The sequence below is a fragment of the Aquarana catesbeiana genome, linkage group LG04 (genome assembly GCF_042186555.1).
Source record: "Aquarana catesbeiana isolate 2022-GZ linkage group LG04, ASM4218655v1, whole genome shotgun sequence".
Classification (NCBI taxonomy): domain Eukaryota; kingdom Metazoa; phylum Chordata; class Amphibia; order Anura; family Ranidae; genus Aquarana; species Aquarana catesbeiana.
In genome coordinates this window covers 625387042-625411992 of record NC_133327.1, presented here as the reverse complement: position 1 = coordinate 625411992, position 24951 = coordinate 625387042, and the positions used below count along the sequence as shown (strand labels likewise).

Sequence of the window (24951 nt, the reverse complement as noted above, 5' to 3'; positions counted from 1 at the left end):
CCATACCTCTCAGCAAGCAGCAAACACATTTTTTGGGGAAAAAACACACTTTTTCAAATTTTAATGCACTAAAAACACACTATATTGCCCAAATGTTTGATGAAATAAAAAAGATGATCTTAGGCCGAGTACATGGATACCAAACACGGCATGCTTTAAAATTGCGCACAAACGTGCAGTGGGTGATACCTGGGTGAACTGCGGTGATACCTCACATGCATGGTGCAATTGCTGCTTGCATTTAATGCCAGACCGACGCTTGCGTTCTCCTTTACCTGAAAGCAGGCGGGGATAGGGGTGCTTTTTTTTTTTTTTTTTTTTTTTGCTTTTTTATCTTATTTTTAAACTGTGCCTTTCATTTTTTTTATCATTTTTATTGTTATCTCAGGGAATGTAAATATCCCCTATGATTGTAATAGGTAGTGACAGGTACTCTTTTTTGAAAAAATTGGGGTCTAGTAGACCCTAGATCTCTCCTCTGCCCTCAAAGCATCTGACCACACCAAGATCGGTGTGATAAAACGCTTTCCCAATTTCCCAATGGCGCCGTTTACATCTGGCGAAATCGAAGTCATGAAAATGCTTGTAGCTTCCGGTTTCTTAGGCCATAGAGATGATTGGAGCCGTTTTGTTCTCCGATCAGCTGTATGGTCAGCTGGCAGAACCACCGGCTGCATTCTCAGGTTCCCTGTTTGGACAGGAGAGCCAGAGAAAACCATGGAAGATGATGGGGGGGGGGGCGGACAACAACATTCCCTCCCACTGCTTGTACAAGCAGTCTAAAGGCTAATTAGCTACTAGGATTGCTTTTACATGAAAGCCGACCGCTGGCAAAAAAAGAAGGATACCAAGATGATACCTAAACCAGCAGGCATCATTCTGGTATAACCAAAGTCCAGCAACATACCAGTACGTTGCTGGTCCTTGTTGGGCATATATTGTATTCTTTTTTTTCATGCAGTCTGTGGGCTGAACGAAAAAAAGAGATTGATCAGTGGGTATGCCCACCATTAGAATACCTCCCTTCATCCACCTACTTCTAATGATGGGCATACATGCACCATTTTGTTTTTAACTGTGGTGGTGAAATCTCCTCCTACAGCGCTGGAGTCACAGCTTTATGTATCGTGGGAGCAAACGCTGTTGCTGTCAAGATAAATAAATCCGTGCTGCAACTGAATGGCGTACCTGCTAAGCAAATGATGGTTAACAATAAAACAAAGTAACATTACAGTATAACAGTAAGACATACCATACCAGCAAAGCAAATACAAAAAAAAACATAATAAAAAATAAAACATTTTAACGCAATCTGTGCCTAAAATATATATATGCCAAAGCATGGGGGGCATCCGTGCGCAAAAGTTAGGAGCAAACCGCTCCTCCCCCCCTGCTTCGGCATATATGCTCTTTTTTTTTTAACTGTGGTGAAATCACCTCCTACAGCGCTGGAGTCACGGCTTTATGTATCGTGGGAGCAAACGCTGTTGCTGTCAAGATAAATAAATCCACGCTGCAGCTGAATGGTGTACCTGGAAACAAAAAAATGGTTAACAATAAAACACAGTAAAGTATAAAAAAAATTACATACCTGAAAAGCAAACATGATAAAACATAACAATAAAACATTGCAGAATAGAATACAGTAAAAAAAGAGCAGAACAAAAGAGAGAGGGAGAACAATAAAACAACTATTTTTGTTTTTTTTATTTTATATATATATATATATATATATATATATATATATATATATATATATATATATATATATATATATATATATATATATATATTTTTTTTTTACACTTTTTTTTTTGTAACTGTAACTGTTGTAACTAACGGTTCCAGGTTCGGGCCTCTCAAAATGCGATGGCATCTTGGGAGACCCTGTGAAAATGTGCCTAGTCTGTGCAGTGTTGTACCCTATGCTAATGCTCAACTAGTGTATGGTAGCGTTCAAAACATTCACCAATGCAAAGACCAGGACAGGAGGGACAATAATAGCGTGTCACACCTATATCCGCACTTGCTGCAGACACGATATCTTCTTTGGGGGGCTCGTTGGGTAGGGGTACTCGGGAGGACATATGGAAAATGCCTCTCATGCAGCCGACTTACTGCATTTGGTTGGGGAGGGTGAGGTGGAGCACCGTCTGGAAACAGAAGGGCTCTGATGATCTCTTCCTGGAATTTAAGGAAGGATCCAGTCCGTCCTGAAGCTCTGTATAGCACATGAGCGTTCAGCAAAGCCAATTGAAATAAGTATACAGACACTTTCTTGTACCAAGGTCTGGTCTTACGGGCAACTAGGTGCGGCGCCAACAACTGGTCGTTGAGGTCCACCCCTCCGATATTAAGGTTATATTCGTGGACACAGAGGGGTTTCTCCACAACACCAGTCGCCGTAGGAATTTGGACCGTCGTGTCTGCATAAAGGGAGGTAAGAACAAAAACATTCTTATTATCCCTCCACTTCACAAATTATTACACTTGAAGCAGGCTCTCTCCCCCAGCCTAAGACAGGAATCTACAAGCCGCTGGGGAAAGCCCCGGTGATTAGGTCGCACGGTGCCACATGCTCCAATCTGATGATCAAACAAGTGTCTAAAAAGTGGCACGCTTGTGTAATAATTGTCCACGTACAAGTGGTACCCCTTTCTGAATAAGGGTGACACCAAGTCCCACACAATCTTGCCAGCGCTCCCTATGTAATCTGGCAGTTCTGTGGCTCTACCTGGCTATCTTTTCCCTTGTAAACCATAAAACTACATGTATAGCCTGTGGCCCTGTCACAGAGCTTATACATCTTGACCCCGTATCTGGCACGCTTGCTGGGAAGATACTGTTTGAAAGACAAATGGCCAGAAAACTTAATCAGGGACTCATCAACGCAGACAACTTGATGGGGAGTAAACAAGTCTGCAAAACGTTGGTTGAAGTGGTTTATGAGGGGCCGAATTTTGTAGAGCCAATCGTATCCAGGGTCTCCACGAGGACGACAGAGTTCATGGTTATTGAAATACATGAACTGCAACATCTGCTCGTATTGTGCCCTGGTCATGGAGGCAGAGAACACGGGCATGTGGTGAATTGGGTCAGTGGACCAATATGACCGCAACTCACTCTTTTTATTTATGCCCATGAGGAGGGATAGGCCCAGAAGGAGCTTAAATTCGGAAACTAATTGGTTTCCAATCTCTGGCAAGGGAGGGCTGGGGAATAGCGGCGATGTATTGACCAGCATACACATTGCTTTGGTCCACAATAGATCTATAGAGATCTTCAGTGAAAAACAGCGAATAAAAATCGTGAAGTAAAATCAACTGTTTCCACCTGAATGCCGGGTTGGCCAGTGAATGGGGGAAGTACGGGTGCTGCAGAAGTGGTGAGTTCCCAATTAGGATTGGCGAATGCAGCAGGAAGGGCACTATGGGCTCGACGGGCCTGTGCTTGTCTTCTTCTTGGTGGCAGCGGGACAGTACTTGTACTTGCCACCTCACCAGCTTGAACTGCACTTATGAGACTCATATGTTACTCTGCCTGCCCGTGCCATTCTGCCGCAGTATATCTGCGTGAGTTGGTAGGCAAGTGGTTAAACAAATATTTGTTGATTCCAGACAGCAGGAGAAAGGAACAAGATGAATGGTTATGCTTCCAAAATGCCTTGATTTGCCTTTGTGAGTTAGGAAAAAGAAAACACGCAAGTATTTTTAGGCCCATCTCACCTTATGTAGGATGACAGCAAAGAAGACAATGACTTGTACAGAGACCTGAGAAGATGCAACCGCGGCCCCAAGGGCAACTCCATCAGCTGTAGAGAACAAAGGCAGAACAGTTAGTTTAAAGCTGGTCAGATTCTTGCTAGCCACGTTTTCTGGCAGTGACAGTTTTGGGATACATTTTCGCTTGTATGTTAAGATCTGATGGAGAATTTGTTAAATCTAATTGCCAAAAAAATGATTTATTATTATACAGGATTTATATAGCGCCAACACTTTACGCAGCTCTTTACAATATAAAGGGAGAGACTACAATTACAATACAGGTCAATACAGAAGAAATAGGAGGGCCCTGCTCATGAAGCTTACAATCTAAAGTAAGAAAAGGTGGTAGAAAAGGTAATAGCTGCGGGGGACCATCTGATGGAGGTGACTCAAGTACAGTTTTTAAATGAAGGCGAGGCAGGTTTCCCTGTATAAATGAGTTTTCAAGGATCGCCAAAAGACGGACAGGGTGGGAGCTTACCGGAAAAACAGGGGTAGGGAGTTCCAGAGGATGGGAGAGGTTCTGGAGAAGACCTGGAGGTGAGCATGGGAGGAGGTAAGCATGGGAGGAGGTAACAAAAGAGCTAGAGAGCAAGAAGCCTTCCCCATTGGGAGAAGACATTCATTATTGCTAGCGGCTATAGAAGCTGCAAGCATTAAAGCGTAAGTAAATCCGGCAGGCTGGTTGAACCAATTTGGTACATTCAGCCTGCCCACACATGGCTCTTGCAGAACTAGCTGAGATTCGAACGGTATATGACTGGCCTTAGGAAAGGTTGAATTATGGAAATGTTTTGGTGGTTAAGGCGGCAAGATTTAGCCAGTGATTGAATGTGGGGCCCATAGGAGAGGTCAGAGTCTAATATTACACCTAACATCCTGGCATGTGCAGAGGGACCAATAATTGTATTTTTGATCTCAATGGTAAAGTCCTGAGGGGGGTATCGGGGAGGAGGAAATATTACAAGTTCAGTTTTAGACAGACTGAGTTTGAGGAAATGGTGTGACATCCATACCAATATGTTGCTCAGTAAATTTGTGATAGGTGAGGAGATTGAGGGGGTCAGCTAGGGAGTAGACAAATAGACCTGGGTCTCGTAAAGGTGGTATTGGCAGCCGTGGAAGGTTATCAACAAAACATCATTTAAGGCCTGAAGAAGATTAGTCAAAACCCCAAACAGTATTTATTTTCTAAAAGCAGAGGTCCTGGAGAATAAAATGTTGGCAGTTCCAATTTTCCTGTCACGTGAAATTAGTGCAATGGTTTACACAGTGCAAATTTTTATGGAAAAATACACAAACATTAATTTTAGTGCACGCGAACGCAATATATTACACAGTTTAGTAGATTATAAAAAGGTGAGGTAAAATCCCTGCTGCCACCAACGTATGACATATGCCAGTGGCAGTACAAGGGTTAAAAGTGTATGTCTGGGCAATAAATAAAAAAAATTAACATTCAGTACATCTCGGCAGTACATGCGTATTTCCCATATTTTATCCTTTTAGGCCGGGTTCACATATGTTATGTTTTAGCAACCTGTACACAACCCATAAATAACAATCAGAGCAGAGTCACTGACACCTTTGAAAAAGTCACATGTCTAGTGACGATACGCGTGAGGGAGAAGGAGCCTGTCAGCTCTTGTCAGTGTGCAGTCTGCAGTGATCCTAAATAGCAGCAGCACCGAGGAACACGGAGCCGAGTGATTTCTACTGACCATATATCAGAAAAAGGCGATCTATAGTGTTTACATCATGTGAGTGGATATATTGGGCTCTTTGCTAACTCTATAAAGTATAAAGTTATGTGCGCAATGGTCTTGTCCCTCTTTTGTATTTCATATGGGGAAAGCATATGAACGGGAGAAGCGGAGATTTAATGATCCAAGCCGGCGGATGTAAGCCTATCCTCTGCTGATTAATCCAGACTCAGTAAGCCTTGTTTAACACACATAGGGGGTAACATCATCATTTTTCTTCTAACCTGCAAAGGAATCACCTTCTCAAGTAAGGTGTATGGAAATTCAAACAATATGAATCCCTTTATAATTGTATAAACTACATATATACTTAATATATATTTTTTTCATTATCTATTTCTTCACCATTTTTTCCCACATTTTTTTCCCACATTTTTGTTTGTTTAATACTTCACAAGATCAATGGTGAACTAATTTTTGGATTTGTACCCCGGGAGGTCTCTAATTAGACTTTCACAGGAGACGTTTCAACACATTGTATTTATATTTATTTATATTATGCTATTCACTGGTCAAGTTTTTCTATAGTTTGTAACAAAGTATCCACATGTTGAATGTGACCTGTCAGCACATTGTATTAGTAGGATATCCTTTAGGCCTCTTTCACACGGGGCAGATCAGTCATGATCCGCCCCGTGAACATCCGCTTGCTCAGCGGGGATAGCTCCGCCGATCCCCGCTGAGCAGGAAGATGACAGGTGCATCGCTGCACACTGTGCAGCGACGCACCTGTCAGAGCGCCGCTCTCCCCTATGGGGGGATCGGATGATGACGGTCCGTAGTGTCCGTCGTCATCCGATCCGATCCGAAAACGGAGGAAAAAGTAGGTTTTTCCTCCGTTACACTTTTCGGATCGGAGCGGGTCGGATGTCAGCGGACATGTCACCGCTGACATCCGACGCTCCATAGGGATGACTGTATGTCCGTTTTTCATCCGAAAACGGATGGATGAAAAACGGACATACGGATCATCCGTGTGAAAGAGGCCTTAGATATTACGAGCGCATCACTTTATCTATTTAATTATCTACGAGTGGGGTGTCACTGAATGATTGCAGCTGCAGTATCGGGATATGTGCAGTTTTATGTAATAGTTTATTTATTTATTTTTACACTACTTTTAACACAATTTTATAGTTTTATATATTCACTTTAGCGCTTGAGTACCTTAATATTTCTATTCACATATGTGCCGCCGTGGTTCACAGCATGGGGTCCGGTGTGTCCCTGTTTACATGTTCAAGTGAGAATCAGGTCCGAATTTTTGCCTGAATTCCCACCTGAAATGGACCTAAAGACGCACAAGACCCATTTGAAATGTGGATCGCGGCCGACCCCAACATGTGTGAAATTGCTCAATTCAGAGCCGGGCATACTCGCATGTCATGCGATTTGGATGCGGAGAAACTCGCATCCAATTCGCACATATGTGAACCCTGCCTAAAAGACTGCCAGTACCCAATAAGCTGCTAACTTCCTGTATTGAGCTGACAACACAGTTGCACCTATACACTAGATGAGTTGAGGATCTTTGAACAATAAATTGTGTGATTATTCACTTCAATTATTCTATCTTGTGCAGAGGACAGAAATGCGCTTTTCAAATGATTAGATATTTGAAGTGATTATTATCACAATTTATTATATGACAGTTCTCAACAGCTTTATTAAATCAGCCTCAGTACCTCCTACTGCACTGAAATCCCACGCAGTGTTATCAGTCCTGCCCAAATTCTCCCTATGATTGACTACAGAACAAATCCTCTTCTCTATAACAGAGGGAAGGCTTTTGATACCCAGCAGATAACTGGGCAGGGCTAATAACACAGCTTGGATTTCAGTGCAGCAAAACTATGTGTTGTCAGCTCACTACAGGAAGTTAAGAGCTCGGTGGGCTTCTGACAGGATTAGTGGTATTTTCCTGCACTTACATTATTTTTAAAGGAATAAAATGTGGATGTGTGTGCATGTATTGTAGATGTGCTGCATTATTTTCATTATTTTCCTCAGGCATATACTTCGAGATATATCTATACAGCAGTCAATGTGACGTTCACCAAAAATTCACGGGGAGTGAATCAATCACTGTCACTTAAACACATGCACCTGAAAGAAAAAAAAAATAAAACACTTTTCATACTCTGGAGCTTAAACCTGCAGCTGATCCATAAAAATGCAAAATATTCTTTTATAAAACAAGATCCAATTTGCTTCAATGGGATAAAAACGCCTTTTGGGTTCCCAAAGGCAATGGATACTTCCTTGATTAATGATATTTCCAAAAAATCAGTAGCTGTTCAAATTTTTGAATCTAGAAATACAATCAGCCTTTTCCTGAAGCAATCTATAGAGCTGTCTGGAACTAGTTCCTGTGGAGGTGACCACTCCACTTTTTATAGCTCTTACTGTGAAGAATCCTTTCCATATGTGGAGGTTGATCTGCTTTTCCTCTAGATACAAGTATACAGTATGTGCACACTTACCCTACATTCTGTATGAAGCATTACCTCTGCTCAGGAGCTTCCTGTAATAAAGGCTGGTCATTGCTAGTTTTTCTCCTTGTGCAGGATGATTGGTCTTTTAATCTGCCGCCTCCTGTAGTTTTAGGCAGGTGTTCCGTCAGATTCAGCGACCCGTCAGATTTTGTAAACTGAAGGTATACAGGTCAAAAATTGTCGCCCAAACCTGAACTACCACCTCTGCGCTAAAATGAAAAACACGACCCTATCGAAGCTGCCACTTAAATTGTAAGGTCTATATATACTGAATTCACCCAAGAGATTGTACCGTAGGGATGAATAGTGGCGCTGACCCCCAAGTGGTGGGGATAAACCAGGCACTTCTGCACACACCAATGTTCTACAGTGAGTTGGAAGTGTACTAAATTCAAAAACCCTTATAACTGGGATGCGTTTACAATACACGGGCCAGGTGACCTTTCCCTGTTAACCCAAAAAAGTTAAAATAAAATAATTATTAAATTCAATACATCCACACAAGTGATGAATTCTAATAAAATCAGATGTGAAAACAATACAAAATATAACACCCCGTGACAGTAGTGTTAAATTATACCAATATTACTATTAAATTAATATCAGCAGAACAATAAAAGTTCGATGTGAAATAAATGATGCAAAGTCCAGAAAAATATATAAAAATGTGAGAAGTACACATAAAAACAAAAACAAAAAAGTCCAAGTGAATAGTGAAGATAAATAAAAAAAATCCACAAAGTGAAGGTGTCTCCAAACTGTTCAGCTGTGTTTCAAAACATCCACCACACCTCCGTGACGTGATGCCAATCCCTTCTAAAGTTCAAAATCACCAGCTATTAAGGCCTCCCACTCTCGTGTTTGGCCCAACAGAGCCTCAACCCACTCTCATGGGGGTTAACATGCGATTACACACATCCACTGCTCACTAGACCGGACACTTTCCTTACGTAGGTGATTTGACATATAAAATAAAAGAATGCTCCAATAGTTTGTTACCGTTTAAAAGATTTAATCAACCACTAAAAAAACTCCAATACACTCACATTCAAGATAAAAAATAGTAGGCAAGTCACTTCACAGCATATAGGAAATCTCACGGCAAAGCATGCAATGGTAAATAGAAAGCACAAAAGAAGGCCACGGCGGACCCAGGGAGTGTGGATGCTAGCGTACGTCTCACCCGTCCGCAGCGCTCGTTCCTCCATATACCTCTATATACTCGAGTATAAGCTGACCCGAATATAAGCCGAGGCACCTAATTTTACCACAAAAAACTAGGAAAACGTATTGACTCGAGTATAAGCCTAGGGTAGGAAATGCAGCAGCTACTGTACGTGGAAAAGAAGGTCAACAATGTCCATCTCCATGCCCCCCTGTGCCCATCTGCCACCATCCTGTACCTGATCTCCAGAACACCGGCGCTGTGATATGCAGTCTAGTCGGAGGCCGTGCAGTATAACAAAGACCCGCCTCCTCCTCATCCGTGACGGAACACTGATTTAGTTTCCCAGCAGTGAGTCAGTGTCCTGCCTATCAGACGCGGACGAGGAGAAGGCGGGGCTTTGTTACGCTGCACGGCTGCCGACTAGACTGCATGTCACAGCGCCGGGAGATCAGGCGCATGAGGCTGCAGATGGGCACAGTGACTCCAGTATAAGCCGAGGGGGCTTTTTCAGCACAAAAAAAATGTGCTGAAAAACTCGGCTTATACTCGAGTATATACGGTACTTCACACATGTAAGTTGTCAAATTTTATGTGCTATTAAATTGTTTTTAATCCTACACCTAGAGGCGCCTCTCCTTGTTTTTTTCAGCATTGCTGGAACTCTGCTTCTGTTCCCATATGGTAGCAGCCCTTTGTTTGGACTTTTTAACCCCCACTAGTATTATGGACTTTATGATATACTTGTGAGGAATAAGTTGTATTTCAGGTGTTTGTGCCTTTACCGATCTTTACTTTCTGACTGCTGCCTTGCCGCTGGTTTTCAAATTTAACATTAAAACACTATCACAGATTTACTATACTGTATTCCCCTATATAAGTGGACTTTACTGCTAAAACAGACTTGCCTGGGTGTAACAAGATCTGGGTGTAACAAGATGTCTGCTGCCTTTGTGTTCTGTCAGAATAGGAAACCTATTGGAAATTATAACGGCCATGCTGGACGCATTGCGCATGCGCAGTAAGGAATTTTTTGCTGGTAACGTCACTTCCGGTACCAAATCTGATGAAACACAGGCAGCCTGTAGTGGGTGGGGCCTCCTGGGTCACTCCCACAGCTTTGCTCTCTGCACATTCTTTGTTCAGCACATTTGTAAGGTAACATCTGGGTTTGCGAAGGGTATGCACACAAACTGGATTTAAAACCTCTGTGGCAATTGAATAATATATATATATATATATATATATATATATATATATATATATATATATATATATATATATATTTGTGTGTGTGATATATATACTAAACACACGCACACAGTGTTCAGCTTAAGGGCCAATTCACACCACATGCAGTCCAGTGCGTTTTTTCCTGCATCAAAAACGCATGGAAAGTAGGTTATATGGTTTTCAATGGTATAGTTCACACCAGTGCTTGCAGTTCCAGTGCGTTCCAGAAAAAAAAGTAGAACATGCTGCATTGGACTGTACTGGAATGCTGTAAAACGCATGAAAATGCACTGGAACGCATCTAAAACGCACTGGAACACATGTCCTTAAGAGGTTAAGAAAAAAGAGGGGGGAAAAATACACTGGACTGCATCGAAAACGCACTGGAATGCATCAAAAATTTGCATGCAGAAAAGCATCAGAAACGCATCCGGACTGTGTTTCTATGGTGTGAACTGGCCCTTTAAAGTGGTTTTGGTGCAGTGCTGCATGTACACCGTACCGTTCCCAATCATATTATTGTGTTGTAGACCTGACAGGTGTCAGGTGTTCCTGGAAATTAATTTTTTTAATTCCAGAATAATTATTTCTCAAAGGCCCAGCTTAGCTACAGAAATAAACCTGCAGTCTACCATTAGTACCCTATTGGGACCAGCAACAAACTGTTCTTTTTCTGCTATTCTGTATATGTATAATAAAACAGGTGATCTGCCCTCTTGGGGAGAAGATTAAAAGTTTCAGAGATGAATACTGGATAAAGAAACAATGACACCTGAGGGAAACTTAGCGCTCGAAATTTAATATGTCATTAAGTGGAAATTAAAAATAAAAAAGGAGTGGGATTCTTGAAACAGATGCAAACCAGTCTCTGTTTGGGTCTTCTTTCTTCAAGAAATATGTTAAAGTGTATGTCTGGATAAATTAATGAAAAATAAATACAAGCACATTTTCATATTTTTTACCTCTTTAAAAATGTTACAAGTACAGAAAAACATTTCTACTGATCTGACAAAAATCCAGTGAGCTTTCCTGTAGTGAGCTGAAAACTTCCGCTGCTGCACCGGAATCCCACACAGTATTGTCAGCTCTGCTCAGTTCTTTTATGTTGGACTGCAGAACACCTCTCTCCTTATTTCCACACTGGGGGGCTGGAGTCCTGTAGTTCAGCAGGAGAGATCTCAAGTAAAGTTGTCAATACAGGACTTAGGAGCTCACTGGATTTCTGGCAAATCGACAAGCATTTTCTGTACTTGTAGCAAGGGGTAAAATGTGGAAAAATGTTTATGTACAGCAGAGATGTACTGAACATTTTAAATTCTAGGCTCTAAGAGAAGGCCCTCAGTAATACCGAAGCAGCTTTTCTCTTGTCCCCATATATCCTCTAAGGTGATCGGTCATCTGTCCTTGTAACCACTCCTTAAGTTCATGTCCAAGACTTCTTTTATTCTGTATGTTTACCCTGGAGAACTTTGAGAGCCCTTGCACACTGGGGCGGCGTCGGCGGTAAAACGCCGCTATTATTAGCGGCGTTTTACCGTCGGTATGCGGCCGCTAGCGGGGGCGGTTTTACCCCCCCGCTAGCGGCCGAGAAAGGGTTAAATACCACCGCAAAGCGCCTCTGCAGAGGCACTTTGCCGGCGGTATAGCCGCGCCGTCCCATTGATTTCAATGGGCAGGAGCGGTAAGGGATCGGTATACACACCGCTCCTTCACCGCTCCGAAGATGCTGCTAGCAGGACTTTTTTTACCGTCCTGCCAGCGCATCGCTCCAGTGTGCAAGCCCTCGGGGCTTTCACACTGGAATAAAAGTAGCAGCACTTTCGGGGCGGTTTGCAGGCGCTATTATTAGCGCAATAGCGCCTGCAAACCGCCCCAGTGTGCAAGGGCTCTTAATAATGCCTGCTGGATTATTTAGTTACTACACTATGGTGGCCTTATATGGTTCTGAGTGTTTGCAGCACCTGCCCCTATAATACTGAAGATTTTTAGAGAGAGAGTATAGTTTCCTGGAGTAAAAGAGGCAAAACTGGCCAGATATATATATTATATACATACACACAGTAGGGACGGAAAGTATTCAGACCCCCTTAAATTTTTCACTCTGTGTTATATTGCAGCCATTTGCTAAAATCATTTAAGTTAATTTTTTTCCCTCATTAATGTACACACAGCACCCCATATTGACAGAAAAACACAGAATTGTTGACATTTTTGCAGATTTATTAAAAAAGATAAACTGAATGGGATGCAATACTGCATGCGGCCAGAGGTGGGGGGGGGGGGGGACGGAGAGCCTCGAAAACTGCCGTAAAGGCCCGAGGACACGTCGGCTGACCTCTGCAAATGTCGGAAAGGCTTGGAAACTGAGTATTTCCGAGCATTGCCGTACAGAGGTGATCGGCTGCGATCGTTGCTGTTCAGCTCTTCTCGGCTCCGGCGCTCCCACACGTCAGGCCAAATGCGGTACTGCAGGCCCTATTAGGTTGAAGAGACAACACTCGCAAACCGAGTCAGAATTTTTTTTTAAAAGTTGCTCGCAAATCAAAACGCTCTCAAACCAGGTTACTCTTAAACCGAGGTTCCACTGTGTGTATATATATATATATATATATATATATATATATATATATATATATATATATATATATATATATATATATATATATATACACATACACACACACACACACACACACAGTATCTCACAAAAGTGAGTACACCCCTCACATTTTCGTAAATATTTTATTATATCTTTTCATGTGACAACACTGAAGAAATGACACTTTGCTACAATGTAAAGTAGTGAGTGTACAGCTTGTATAACAGTGTAAATGTGCTGTCCCCTAAAAATAACACAACACACAGCCATTAATGTCTAAACCGCTGGCAAGAAAAGAGAGTACACCCCTAAGTGAAAATGTCCAAATTGGGCCCAATTAGCTATTTTCCCTCCCCGGTGTCATGTGACTCGTTAGTGTTCCAAGGTCTCAGGTGTGAATGGGGAGTAGGTGTGGTAAATTTGGTGATATTGCTCTCACTCTCTCATACTGGTCACTGGAAGTTCAACATGGCACCTCATGGCAAAGAACTCTCTGAGGATCTGAAAAAAAGAATTGTTGCTCTACATAAAGATGACCTAGGCTATAAGAAGATCGTCAAGACCTTAAAACTAAACTGTAGCACGGTAGATAAGACCATACAGCAGTTTAACAGGACAGGTTCCACTCAGAACAGGCCTTGCCATGCTCAAACAAAGAAGTTGAGTGCACGTGCTCAGAATCATATCCAGAGGTTGTCTTTGGGAAATAGACGTATGCGTGCTGCCAGCATTGCTGCAGAGGCTGAAGGGGTGGGGGGGTGAGCCTGTCAGTGCTCAGCTCATACGCCGCACACTGCATCAAATTGGTCTGCATGCCTATAGTCCCAGAAGGAAGCCTCTTCTAAAGATGATGCGCAAGAAGTCTTCAGTTTGCTGAAGAAAAGTAGACTAAGGACATGGATTACTGGAACCATGTCCTGTGGTCTGATGAGACCAAGATAACTTATTTGGTTCAGATGGTGTCAAGAGTGTGTGACAGCAACCAGGTGAGGAGTACAAAGACATGTGTGTCTTGCCTACAATCAAGCATGGTGGTGGGAGTGTCATGGTCTGGGTCTGCATGAGTGCTGTCGGCACTGGGGAGTTACAGTTCATTGAGGGAATCATGAATGCCAACATGTACTGTGACATACTGAAGCAGAGCATGATCCCCTCCCTTTGGAGACTGGGCCGCAGGGGCTTATTCCAACATGATAAGGACCTTAAACACACCTCGAGACAACCACTGCCTTGCTAAAGAAGTTGAGGGTAAAGGTGATGGAGTGGCCAAGCATGTCTCCAGATCTAAACCCTATTGAGCATCTGTGGGGCATCCTCAAACGGTAGGTGGAGAAGCGCAAGGTCTCTCACATCCACCAGCTCCGTGATGTTGTCATGGAGTGGAAAAGGACTCCAGTGGCAACCTGTGAAGCTCTGGTGAACTCCATGACCAAGAGGGTTCAGGCAGTGCTGGAAAATAATGGTGGCCACACAAAATAGACACTTTGGGCCCAATTTGGACATTTTCACTTAGGGGTGTACTCACTTTTGTTGCCAGCGGTTTAGACATTACTGGCTGTGTGTTGAGTTATTTTGAGGGGGCAGCAAATTTACACTGTTATACAAGCTGTACACTCACTACTTTACATTGTAGCAAAGTGTCATTTCTTCAGTGTTGTCACATGAAAAGATATAATAAAATATTTACAAAAATGTGAGGGGTGTACTCACTTTTCTGAGATACTGTGTGTACATAAATTTTTTACCCCTGAAGTTGGGGAAGGCACATATAGGCCTTTGCTTATCTATCAGTCCAATGATTAAGGTGAGGGCACATCTTGAACACTAGAGGTGCATCACGAGTGTGTGGATTTGATTTACAGCACTGGCATTTTGGGAACATTTTCCACATTAAGATTTAAATAATGAAGAATTTGCACGAAATCTTTTTTATGAACTTTTTCTCTACTCACCAAGAATACCATTATATGTGTGGACCCTACTGAGATTTTATGTATGGTGATTTAAGGTGATTAGCCGTTTAAAGCGGAGTTCCACCCAAAAGTGGAACTTTTGCTCATCTAATTCCTCCCCCCCTCCAGAGCCTCATTTGGCACCTTTTGGGGGGAGGGGGAAGCGGATACCTATGTTTGACAGGTATCCTGTCCCCACTTCCGGGAGACCGGGCGGTGGCAAAGTACATCACAGCTCGGTCCCCCTCCTCCCTCCCCTTCTGCTGGGCCAGTAAGAGAGCACTTTGTGCATGCGCAGTAGGCACCCAGCCGTGAAGCCTAAAGGCTACACTGCAGGGTTCCCTTACCGGGAATGATGACGACAGCACCAGACAACTGATGGAAACATCAGCTGCGGTGCCGACACTGCTGGACTCCAGGACAGGCAAGTGTCCTAATGTTAAAACTCAGCAGCTACAGTATGTGTTGCTGCTGACTTACTTTTTAAAGGGGCGGGCGGACCTCCGCTTTAAATTGGTGATTTTGTTTATACTATTACACGAGTATTTGTCAGAAGTGCTACACTATTTTTAAAATTGTTTTTAAGTACATATTGGTGTGGGAGCACATTTAAAGCGGTTGTAAAGTCAGAAGGTTTTTTTTATCTTAATGCATTCTATGCATCAAGATAATAAGCCTTCTGTGTGCAGCAGCCCCCCTCATATTTACCTGAGGGCCATTTAGTGCCAGCGATGTTGTAGGAATGTCTCCGCCATCTGGGACTCCCCTCTTCATTGGCTGAGACAGTAGTGCGGGGCCATTGGCTCCTGCTGCTGTCAATCAAATCAGTCAGCCAATAGAGAGGGGGCGGAGCCGCAGCTCCATGTCTGAATGGACACAGGGAGCTGTGACTTGGCTCAGGTTTCCCCATAGCAAGCTGCCTTATTCCTGTTCTGGTGGCCACTCAAAATGTTTTATTTATCTTCATTTTCATTCAGGGTGACATTGGTGAAAAATTAAGCCCCAATAGATCACTTCAAGGTGGCCCCTGGGGGGAAGCCAGATAGGAAGCATCAGGAATGAAACAATGTGTGGAGGGAACACAGATTAGGTAGGGAGAAAAGAAAAGCAAGAGAGCTGACAAGACAAACTCTGCTGACAGGGAGACATAAAAAATGTAAACATAACTTATCTCCCTGCTATTCTCTCCTTTCTGCTGGCAGCACTATGAACTTCAGCACTGTAAAGCTTCTGTCAGCACTCCTCTCTAGCTGAGCCAAGCCATGCAATCAAGTAAAATGCACAGATTTTAATTACAAAAAGTGGCATGTAGTTTTTGAGACCAAGGAGAGTAAATGACTGCTCTGAGCTTCAACAAAATGGCCGTCTCCAGCAAGAAGAAACAGGAGTAATGCTGGAGGGATTTGCAGCACACACCAATTTTGGTAGGATAATTATTAATGTGGAAGGTATGTTTTTTTTGTTTTTCCCAATTCTTTATTTATAATTTTAGCATACAAACAGGAAGAAATGGCTGCGGTACATAAAGGCAGCCCATAAATGCCAAAATAAGGTAAAAAAAAAGTAAGATAACAAACAGTTATATAATTCACATTCGTGCCAAAGACCCGAGGAATTTATGTTCTTTTGTTAAAGAACACTAATTTTTAATAAACGGTTATGGGTAAAATTCTGCTTTAAAAGAGAGCTACTCTTCCTTAGAGGGACAATCCGTTGTGAAGTCAGCCAGAATGGGTTAAGAAAAATAGGATGTACAAAACCCCTATGCATTCCCTTTAGTGTGTGTTGTTCAGCTGGAAACCACCCAACAGCAAGTGACAACAAAAACACTAAATGTACAAATGGCACGTTTGGTTATAACTGCCCCTCTGTGACTTGCTTGGTGCAGAGTGTTTATTGTTAGTATTCCAGACAGACAACAGAACACTGCGCACAATTCTCACAACACAATTACTCCTCTATTCTTTACTGCCAGCGGGTGGAGATAAGCAATACAAATCTGTGTATCAGGACACGTCCAACTGTAATAAAACACCAGGTCCGGGCTCAGGGATAACAGAAACCACCTTCACTACTGAATTAATCTGTTTTCAAAAAACATTCATTGAGATCAAGCTCAGATAAAGCGATTAGCACAGGCTAAGCTGTCCCTGGGGTGAATCCTGGATGGATGGATGGGCTAGTTATATTCCAGGTAGAATCTCTCAATGCAATTGATCCTTGCTCAGTCATTACATTAGTGGAAATGATTAGCTTAATTAGCAGCTGCTCATTAGATTACTAGAGCCTGAAGATTATTATCAGCAGCACGCAGCATGTCCCCCATGACAACAAGCTATTTTTAATAAGCAAATCCAGAGAACAACTAAAACCCAGCAAGGGTAATTCAGTTTTAGTAAAAGTGGTGTTGACTGCTTTTACCTTTGTTTACGGTAAAGGGTATTTTCTTAAGTTTTGGATATAGTGATGATGGGTTACAACCTCTGCTGGTTTTCATTGCTATCTAACGCCCCATACACATGGGCCAAATGTTGGGAGACAACAGCCAGTTAAAAAAAAAAAAAACTGAAAAAAAAAAAAAAAAAAGCCTCCGACATTCGGCCCGTGTGAAGCTGGCCGGCTTCTGTTGGACATGCATGCTTGAAAACGAGCAGACGACCGACTCCCAATCAGCGCTCTCAGCCTATGACAGAGAGCACTGATCAGAGTGTCCTGGGGTGGGGGCGTCCCCCTGTCAGGACACAACAGCTTAACAGGGGAGTTCGCTGAACAAACCTCGTATGGTTAGTACAGCGTCTCCAACTGGAGCTGTCAGTTTGAACTGTAGTGTGCACCCGGCTTAAAGCAGTTGTATACCCGCACAGATTTTTAAAAACAAAAAACCTGCAAGGCAAAGGCATGATGAGCTAGTATGCAGCGCATACTAGCTTATTATGAAATACTCAGCTTAGAACGAGGCCTCGACATCTGATCCTGGTCCACGCCGAGGGAGCTGATATGTTCCCTCTGCGTTTCTTCTGGGTATCGCAGCTCCGGTGCTGTGAGTGCCGAAACCACGATTACGTCACTCTACGTCCCGGCAGACGCTGCCGGACCTTCAGCTGGGCCTTCATAACGCATGCGCCGCTGACGTCAGTGGCTGCATGCAAAGTAAATATCTCCTAAACCTTTAACCCTTATTATAGGCTTACCTGTAGGTAAAAGTAAAAAAAAAGGGTATACAACTGCTTTAAAGTGTTTTATAACTCCACCCCAAAAAACACACATCCTGGTCCCTTTAAAGCAGATCACACAGCACAGTTCTTGTGCTGTGTAATCTGACCCCCTCTAAACTGTAAAAAAAACTGCCACTTCCTGTACCCCCCTCTCTTTACTGACCACGATAACCAGGGCTACTCAGCCCTGACCACCGTGGTTAGAGTGCATCCCTCTGTCATACTCTGCCCTGCCCTTAGCTCTCCTCTCTCCCCCTCACTCCTTCTTTAATGCCTGTCAGCTCCCTCTCTGTGTCTGTCTCCACTCCGCCCCGCCCCCCCGCTATTAAAAAAAAACCCCAAAAAAACCTACAATAGACACTGCCAGCCCCTCTATTAGAAGCTAGAATACCACACTATGTAAATGCCTTCTAAAAACGAGCGTTGTAAATAGCAATTTGGAGCTGTCTTCAGGCCGATCATGGGACTCGTGGCCGCTTTACAGCCCCCCCCCCCAGCAGAACTGCATCCAATCTCTTCCCCATCACAAAAGCTGACGATTCAGCTACAGCAAAGTTATAGAACCAAACAATGTTTCCCATCTTTTACAATGTGTGGGGGGCACAGTGCCCCCCCCCCCCCTCAGTCCAGGTGCAGAATTCTGAAATTGGAATGCATTAGTGTCTTACTGACACTTCCCTGCACTGCTCTGCTGATGGGGAAGGAGTCGAGTGCCTGCAAAAGAGGCTTCGAGTGCCGGGGGTTGCCTACCCCTGCATTAGACGAAAAGATTGAAAACATTTCAAACTGTTTTCAATAATGCTTCCACCATTTATCACCAAAATGTCCATGTATCATTGTATTAGATCAATATATCTTATATCTATCTATCTAGGTTTTTTATGTACTATTTTTTAGGTATTATTGTTTGGGAGCAGCCTATACCTTGCAACACATGGAGGTCCCTGGTGTGTGCCTATAATTTTTTTTCACTCTAGTCTATCAACACAAAGTGACATTTACCTGCAGCATGGATGACTAGACCCAGAGTGGCTGTGATGCTTGTTCCTGCAGACATTCCTGTCCTGGGGTCTAAAAGCAAAGCAACAATTATTATTATCAATACATAATGAACAAAGCCTTCAGGCTAGATCAGTCATGTAACAATAGCAGTCTAGGTGCCTGTGTCCTGACAAAATAGGCAACTCGTCAGAAAATCGAATTACGTCACTTCTGCTTTCTTTAAACCATCAGTAATTGCTGATTTGGATGCAATTGGTGTTTGGACACAACACCAGCTATTGAATATAGTCCAGTACAGGAAGATTTTACTGTTTTCAAAGCACAGCGGGCCAACAAGGACAAAGTTGTCGCCGCCTCAGAAGTGGACATTTTCTTGGTTAGTTTCAGGGCGGAGTAACAATCTCCACTTATAATATTGCGCACCGGACTCTATTTGGCTGCCGCAGTTGTGTCCAAACAGCAATTTGAGAAAATCTGCAATTCATGATGGAAATCGGAAATGACGTGGGTTGCTTATTCTGCCAGGTTCGACATTTTGTCAGAACACCTAAGGGCCTGGGGAGTGAAGGGGGCCCATTACTGGGTTGATGAGGCAATTTAACCAAAGAATATTTGTGTGCATATGAAGATAACACATATCCAGTACTCTATCCATCATGAAAGTGTTTGTTCACCTTTACAGAAAAAAAAAGGAAGGTGAACCAACACTGTATATCCTTCTCTCCTCCCCAGTCTCTGCTGTACCTACCTCCAGGAATGCTGACCTGTCAGTGCTCATGCAGCCGGTCGATTTGAAATCCCTGCTCTTCTCTTTTCTGTGCAGTGCTCCTGAGAAGGACCAGAGTGATTAATTGTGCAGGAACTGATAAACATCACTCTGGTCCATCCTGGAAATGCTGCATGGAGAAGAGCGGGGGATCTCAAATCCCTTGACCACTGGACCAGGTGTATGGGTCTGACATAGGACTGACAGTATTCCCAGAGATAACTACAACAAGGACTTGGGAGGGTGGGGAGGCTGTACGGTGTTTATTTAGCGCTTCTGTAAAGCTGAACTAATACTTTAAAGCAGTATTAAACACAAAACCACAAATTATATTGCAGCTTACCAATTATTAGATGCAGTAGCTGCATTCGTTATCTTTTTTACACTTTGGATTAATGATCACATGGGGAACTTTTGGACACCAGCATTGTCAGTCTGGGGAGAGCAGATTGTTAGATGATTTAAATACGCTAACAAATTGAAGCCAAACTCCAACTCACACTTTGTAATCAATTACAGCAAAAACAGTCTTTTCCTTTTAGGATAAAGGTTTTACAGGAATACATGAAAGCGGATCATTGTAAATACCCCTGCCAGTGTTAAATGATTTATCCCATCCCTGTAAATTGCTACATCTGGAGCTTGTTCTTTCTTTTGAAAAACAACAGACTTAATGGCTAGATCATCAGGTGAAAAAGGAAAGAAAGCCTAAAAAAGAAAATGAATGCAGCCATCACATCTAAGAATTGGTAAGATGCAATGTAACAAAATGTTTGCTATTGTTAAAGCAGTATTAAACCCAAAAGCAGAGGTTCCGCTGACCCTGTACCCCTGTGACATTTGTAATCAGTTGATGTCAGACATTCAGGAGAGCTCCAAACATTGTTGCTGGTCACAGATCATTGCAGGCTATGCAGTAAAGATAATTTGTTTAGAGGTCTTAAGCCGGCCATACATGGATCAAAATATGGCCAGGTCAGCAGGAACTGGACAAATTTCGATCCATGTATGGGCACCCAGGTTGTACACAAAGTTGATCCATTGATCTTATGTACAACCAGCCTGTCAGGTTTTTCCTAAACAAAAAGTGCCACCGGCTATAAGACGGCAACACTAATAAAGTTTTGCGAGCAGGGAAGGCTCCCCGCTAGCAGAACACACTAGCACTGAAAAAGGGAATCAATTGATTTGCTTTCCATCCACTTGTGATGGAAGGAACGAAAATCGCATAATGTATGGCCTGCTTTAGTAGTGTAGATTTATTGTCTCCAGAGCTTCTGATCATCACTGTTATAAGAACAATGTAAAAAAAAATGCTGATTACCCCCGAGTAGTACAGTGTCACTAAATAAAAAGAATAGAAATGTTAAAAAATAAATACATATTAAAAATTGAATAAAACATTCATTTACATTTTTATTTTTCAGTATCCCTGATCACCGCAACACCAGTCATAGGAGGATGCTGTACTGCATTGGTACTCTTACTTAAAAAAAACTTGCCATGCCTCTTACCAAATACCTTGGACTGTCTACTTTCCAAATCAGTGTATCATTTGTAGGGTATTTGTACTGTCCTGACATTTTCAGGTCTCAAGAAATGACAGGCCATCGGTACATCAAGAATGATCGATTTGCAGACATATAACAAAAATTTTTGGTATTTTTTCCTTTATATAGGAAAAAATTAAAACCCAGTGGTTATTAAATACCACCAAAAGAAAGCTCTATTTGTGTTAAAAAAATGATATAAATTTAATTTGGATACAGTGTTGCATGTCCGAGTAACTGTCATTTAAAGTAGCGCAGTACTAAATAGCAAAAAATGCCCTGGTCATGACGGGTAAAACCTTCCGGAGGTCAAGTGGTTAACAAGGCATTTCTACTAAAAATATGCAGGATTACCTGCTGTACAATGTCCAATAACACATGCGGGAGAACAGCAGGAAGAAAAAGGTATTTCCCCTGATGGGTGTAATATGCCAGCACAACATGAGCTCGCAAGACAGTTTGTTGATTTAAATGGTAATTTAAACGAATTTAGTGTTTGCTCAGGATTCTTTCCAATCCTCAGGATCCTGGGTGGAGGACAGGTACGAATGCCAGGCCAAAACACTCTCTTAGCAGAGAAATGCATAAAGCTCAACCCTGTCCAAAACAATTTTTTGTGGTTTCTGTTATAGAAGGGAAGAATGAGGACATCTGTCAGGTTTTTACTGCCATCTCTGTCCTCATGGGAGGGAGAGAATGAATCTTACTTCATGTCCTGGCAGTTTTGTTTTTCTTTTTAAAGGTATGCTGTGTGAATGCAAACACAAAATTAGAAATTTCAGGGTAACTTGTTCTGTTATATTGCATTGGACAAATCACAGGTGCTCTTCATGTTACACCTAGGGATTAAACTCACCATGATAAGAGCAGTAGCTTCCTATCTGGTCCACGATAAACATCAGAATGAATCCAGTGACCAAGAAGACCCCAATAAAGAAGTGGGGTGGGATAGATGAAGCCACCTCTTTTACTTCCTCCTCTGTCACCGCAGCCTCTGTGACATTGACATTCTGGGCAACATTCAGGCATTTGGCTGGAGACTCTGCCAGACAGACACAATCAACGTGATTTACAAAACTGAACACTCAATATTACATGTGACTGAGAACAAGAACAAAATGGTGTTAAATGCTTAGAAAATCTCCACTAACTATGGGCCAAAAGTATGTGGACACCCCTCCAAATTATTGAGCTCAGGTGTTTGAAGGGTATTGTTAATACTATGGTATACAAAGCCATATTAGACAACCGCACTCTGCAAAATTGGTGACAAAGAATTGGGGATGGTCTTTTTTTGTTCCAGTAAGACTGTGCCCCTGTGTACAATGTCAGCTCCATAAAGACATGGCTTGATGAGTTTGGTGTTGAGGATCTCGAGTGGCCTTCACAAAGCCCTGATCTCAACCTTAAAGTGGAAGTTTAGTCAGAAAACTAAGTCCTGCTAGATCACTTCAGGCTGGCCCCTTTTGCAGGTATACCTATGTAAAACATTAAAAATAAGACTCTATACTGTTAAAAATCGAGTAATACATGGTCTCACCCTGCTCAGTTGCTCTCCCATTTTAGGTATTTTTAGGCACTGCTGAGTAGGGATAAGCCAAACACCCCCCGGTTCAGTTCGCAGCAGAACATGCAAACAGGCAAAAAAATTTGTTCGAACAAGCGAACACCGTTAAAGTCTATGGGACACAAACATGAATAATCAAAAGTGCTAATTTTAAAGGTTTATATGCATGGTATTGTCATAAAAAGTGTTTGGCGACCTGGGTTCTGCCAGGTCCATCAATGAAAAAAAAAAAAGTTTTAAAAACGGCCGTTCTTTTGTTCGCGTTTAGAACAATGACATTTCTAAAAGGAAAAAAAGTAATTTAAAAGTACTCTTGGCTATAATGAATTGTCGGTCCCGGCAGTACACATAAAAGTCATTGAAAAAAACAGCATGGGATGGGCCCTTTGGGTCTGGTATGAATATTAAGGGGAACCCCGTGCCAAAATTTAAAAAAAAATGGCGTGGGGCACCCCCAAAAATCCATACCAGACCCTTATCCGAGCACGCAACCTGGCAGGCCGCAGGAAAAGAGGGGGGACGAGAGAGCGCCCCCACCCCCTCCTGAACTGTACCAGGCCACATGCCCTCAACATGGCTACCCCAAAGCACCCTCCCCATGTTGAGGGTATGTGGCCTGGTACGGTTCAGGAGGGGGGGGGGCGCTCTCTCGTCCCCTCCCTCTTTTCCTGCAGCCTGTCAGGTTGCGTGCTCGGATAAGGGTCTGGTATTGATTTTTGGGGCGACCCCACGCTATTTTTTCTTAAATTTTGGCGCAGGGTTCAGGTATGGATTTTGAGGGGGACCCCTACACCATTTTAAAAAAAAAATTGGCGCAGAAGGGCCTGGTATGAAATTTGGGGGGACCCCCATGCAATTTTTTTTTAAATTTTGGTTCGAGGTTCCCCTTAATATTCATACCAGACCCAAAGGGCCTGGTGATGGACTGGGGGGGGTCCCATGCCGTTTTTTTCAATTACTTTTACCTGAATTGCCAGGACTGACAATTCATTATAGCCGCGAGTACTTTTAAATGACCTTTTTCCTTTAGAAATGTCATTTTGTGCAGGGACTGTTCTAAACATGGGAAAAATGCGCCACTTTACAGGCATACTATAGACACCCCCCAGGTACAAAATTTAAAGGAGTATTTCACTTTTATTATTTCACTTTAGGCATTAATAAAATAACTGCTCCTGAAAAAACAGCAGTTTTTAAAACTTTTTTTGCATTGATACATGTCCCCTGGGGCAGGACCCAGGTCCCCAAACACTTTTTATGACAAAAACTTGCATATAAGCCTTTAAAATGAACACTTTTGATTTTTCATGTCAATGTCCCATAGACTTTAACAGTGTTCCGGCGGCTTTCGAATTTGCCCCGAACACCACATATTGTTCGGTGTTCACAGAACATCTGAACAACCAAAGTTCGGCCTAAACTTATGCTCAGGCCGAACCTTTCGCCCATCCCTACTTACTGAATTGCAACTTAAATTTATAGCATTTGTTTTATGTGTTTTTTTTTCTGGATTTTTGGTTGATATTCTGTCGCTATCATTTAAAATACACCTATGATACTGACATGTGTGTTAACATGTTACAAATGATTCTTCTTGTTAGTATAATACTATAGGTATATTAGAATTATTTATAAATAATTGTATGCATGATGTGAGATCAATTGCAACATTTTTGTAACGTGCGCCCTACCGTTGTACAGTGCCAACTATTTTGTTTGCTTATATGTATATGTTTTTTAAAAAAAAATTAAAAATTTTAACTTTTCAATAAAAAATACACATGATAAAAATTATAGACCCTTCATTTCTTTGCATATATATATATATATATATATATATATATATATATATATATATATATATATATATATATATATAT

General features: G+C 42.2%; 1 protein-coding gene across 1 annotated transcript in view; it reads right to left on the bottom strand.

Annotated features, from left to right (window-relative positions):
- The window catches only part of LOC141140833 (zinc transporter ZIP9-like), a 94343-nt gene that overhangs the window by 21404 nt on the left and 47988 nt on the right, over positions 1 to 24951 (bottom strand). Inside the window, exons 3-5 of the mRNA XM_073628339.1 lie at positions 22361 to 22546; positions 19189 to 19257; positions 3726 to 3811 (exon numbers count right to left, since the gene is read on the bottom strand). Of these exons, the coding sequence (XP_073484440.1) occupies positions 3726 to 3811; positions 19189 to 19257; positions 22361 to 22546 (341 nt within the window). The remainder of the gene's footprint in view (positions 1 to 3725; positions 3812 to 19188; positions 19258 to 22360; positions 22547 to 24951) is intronic.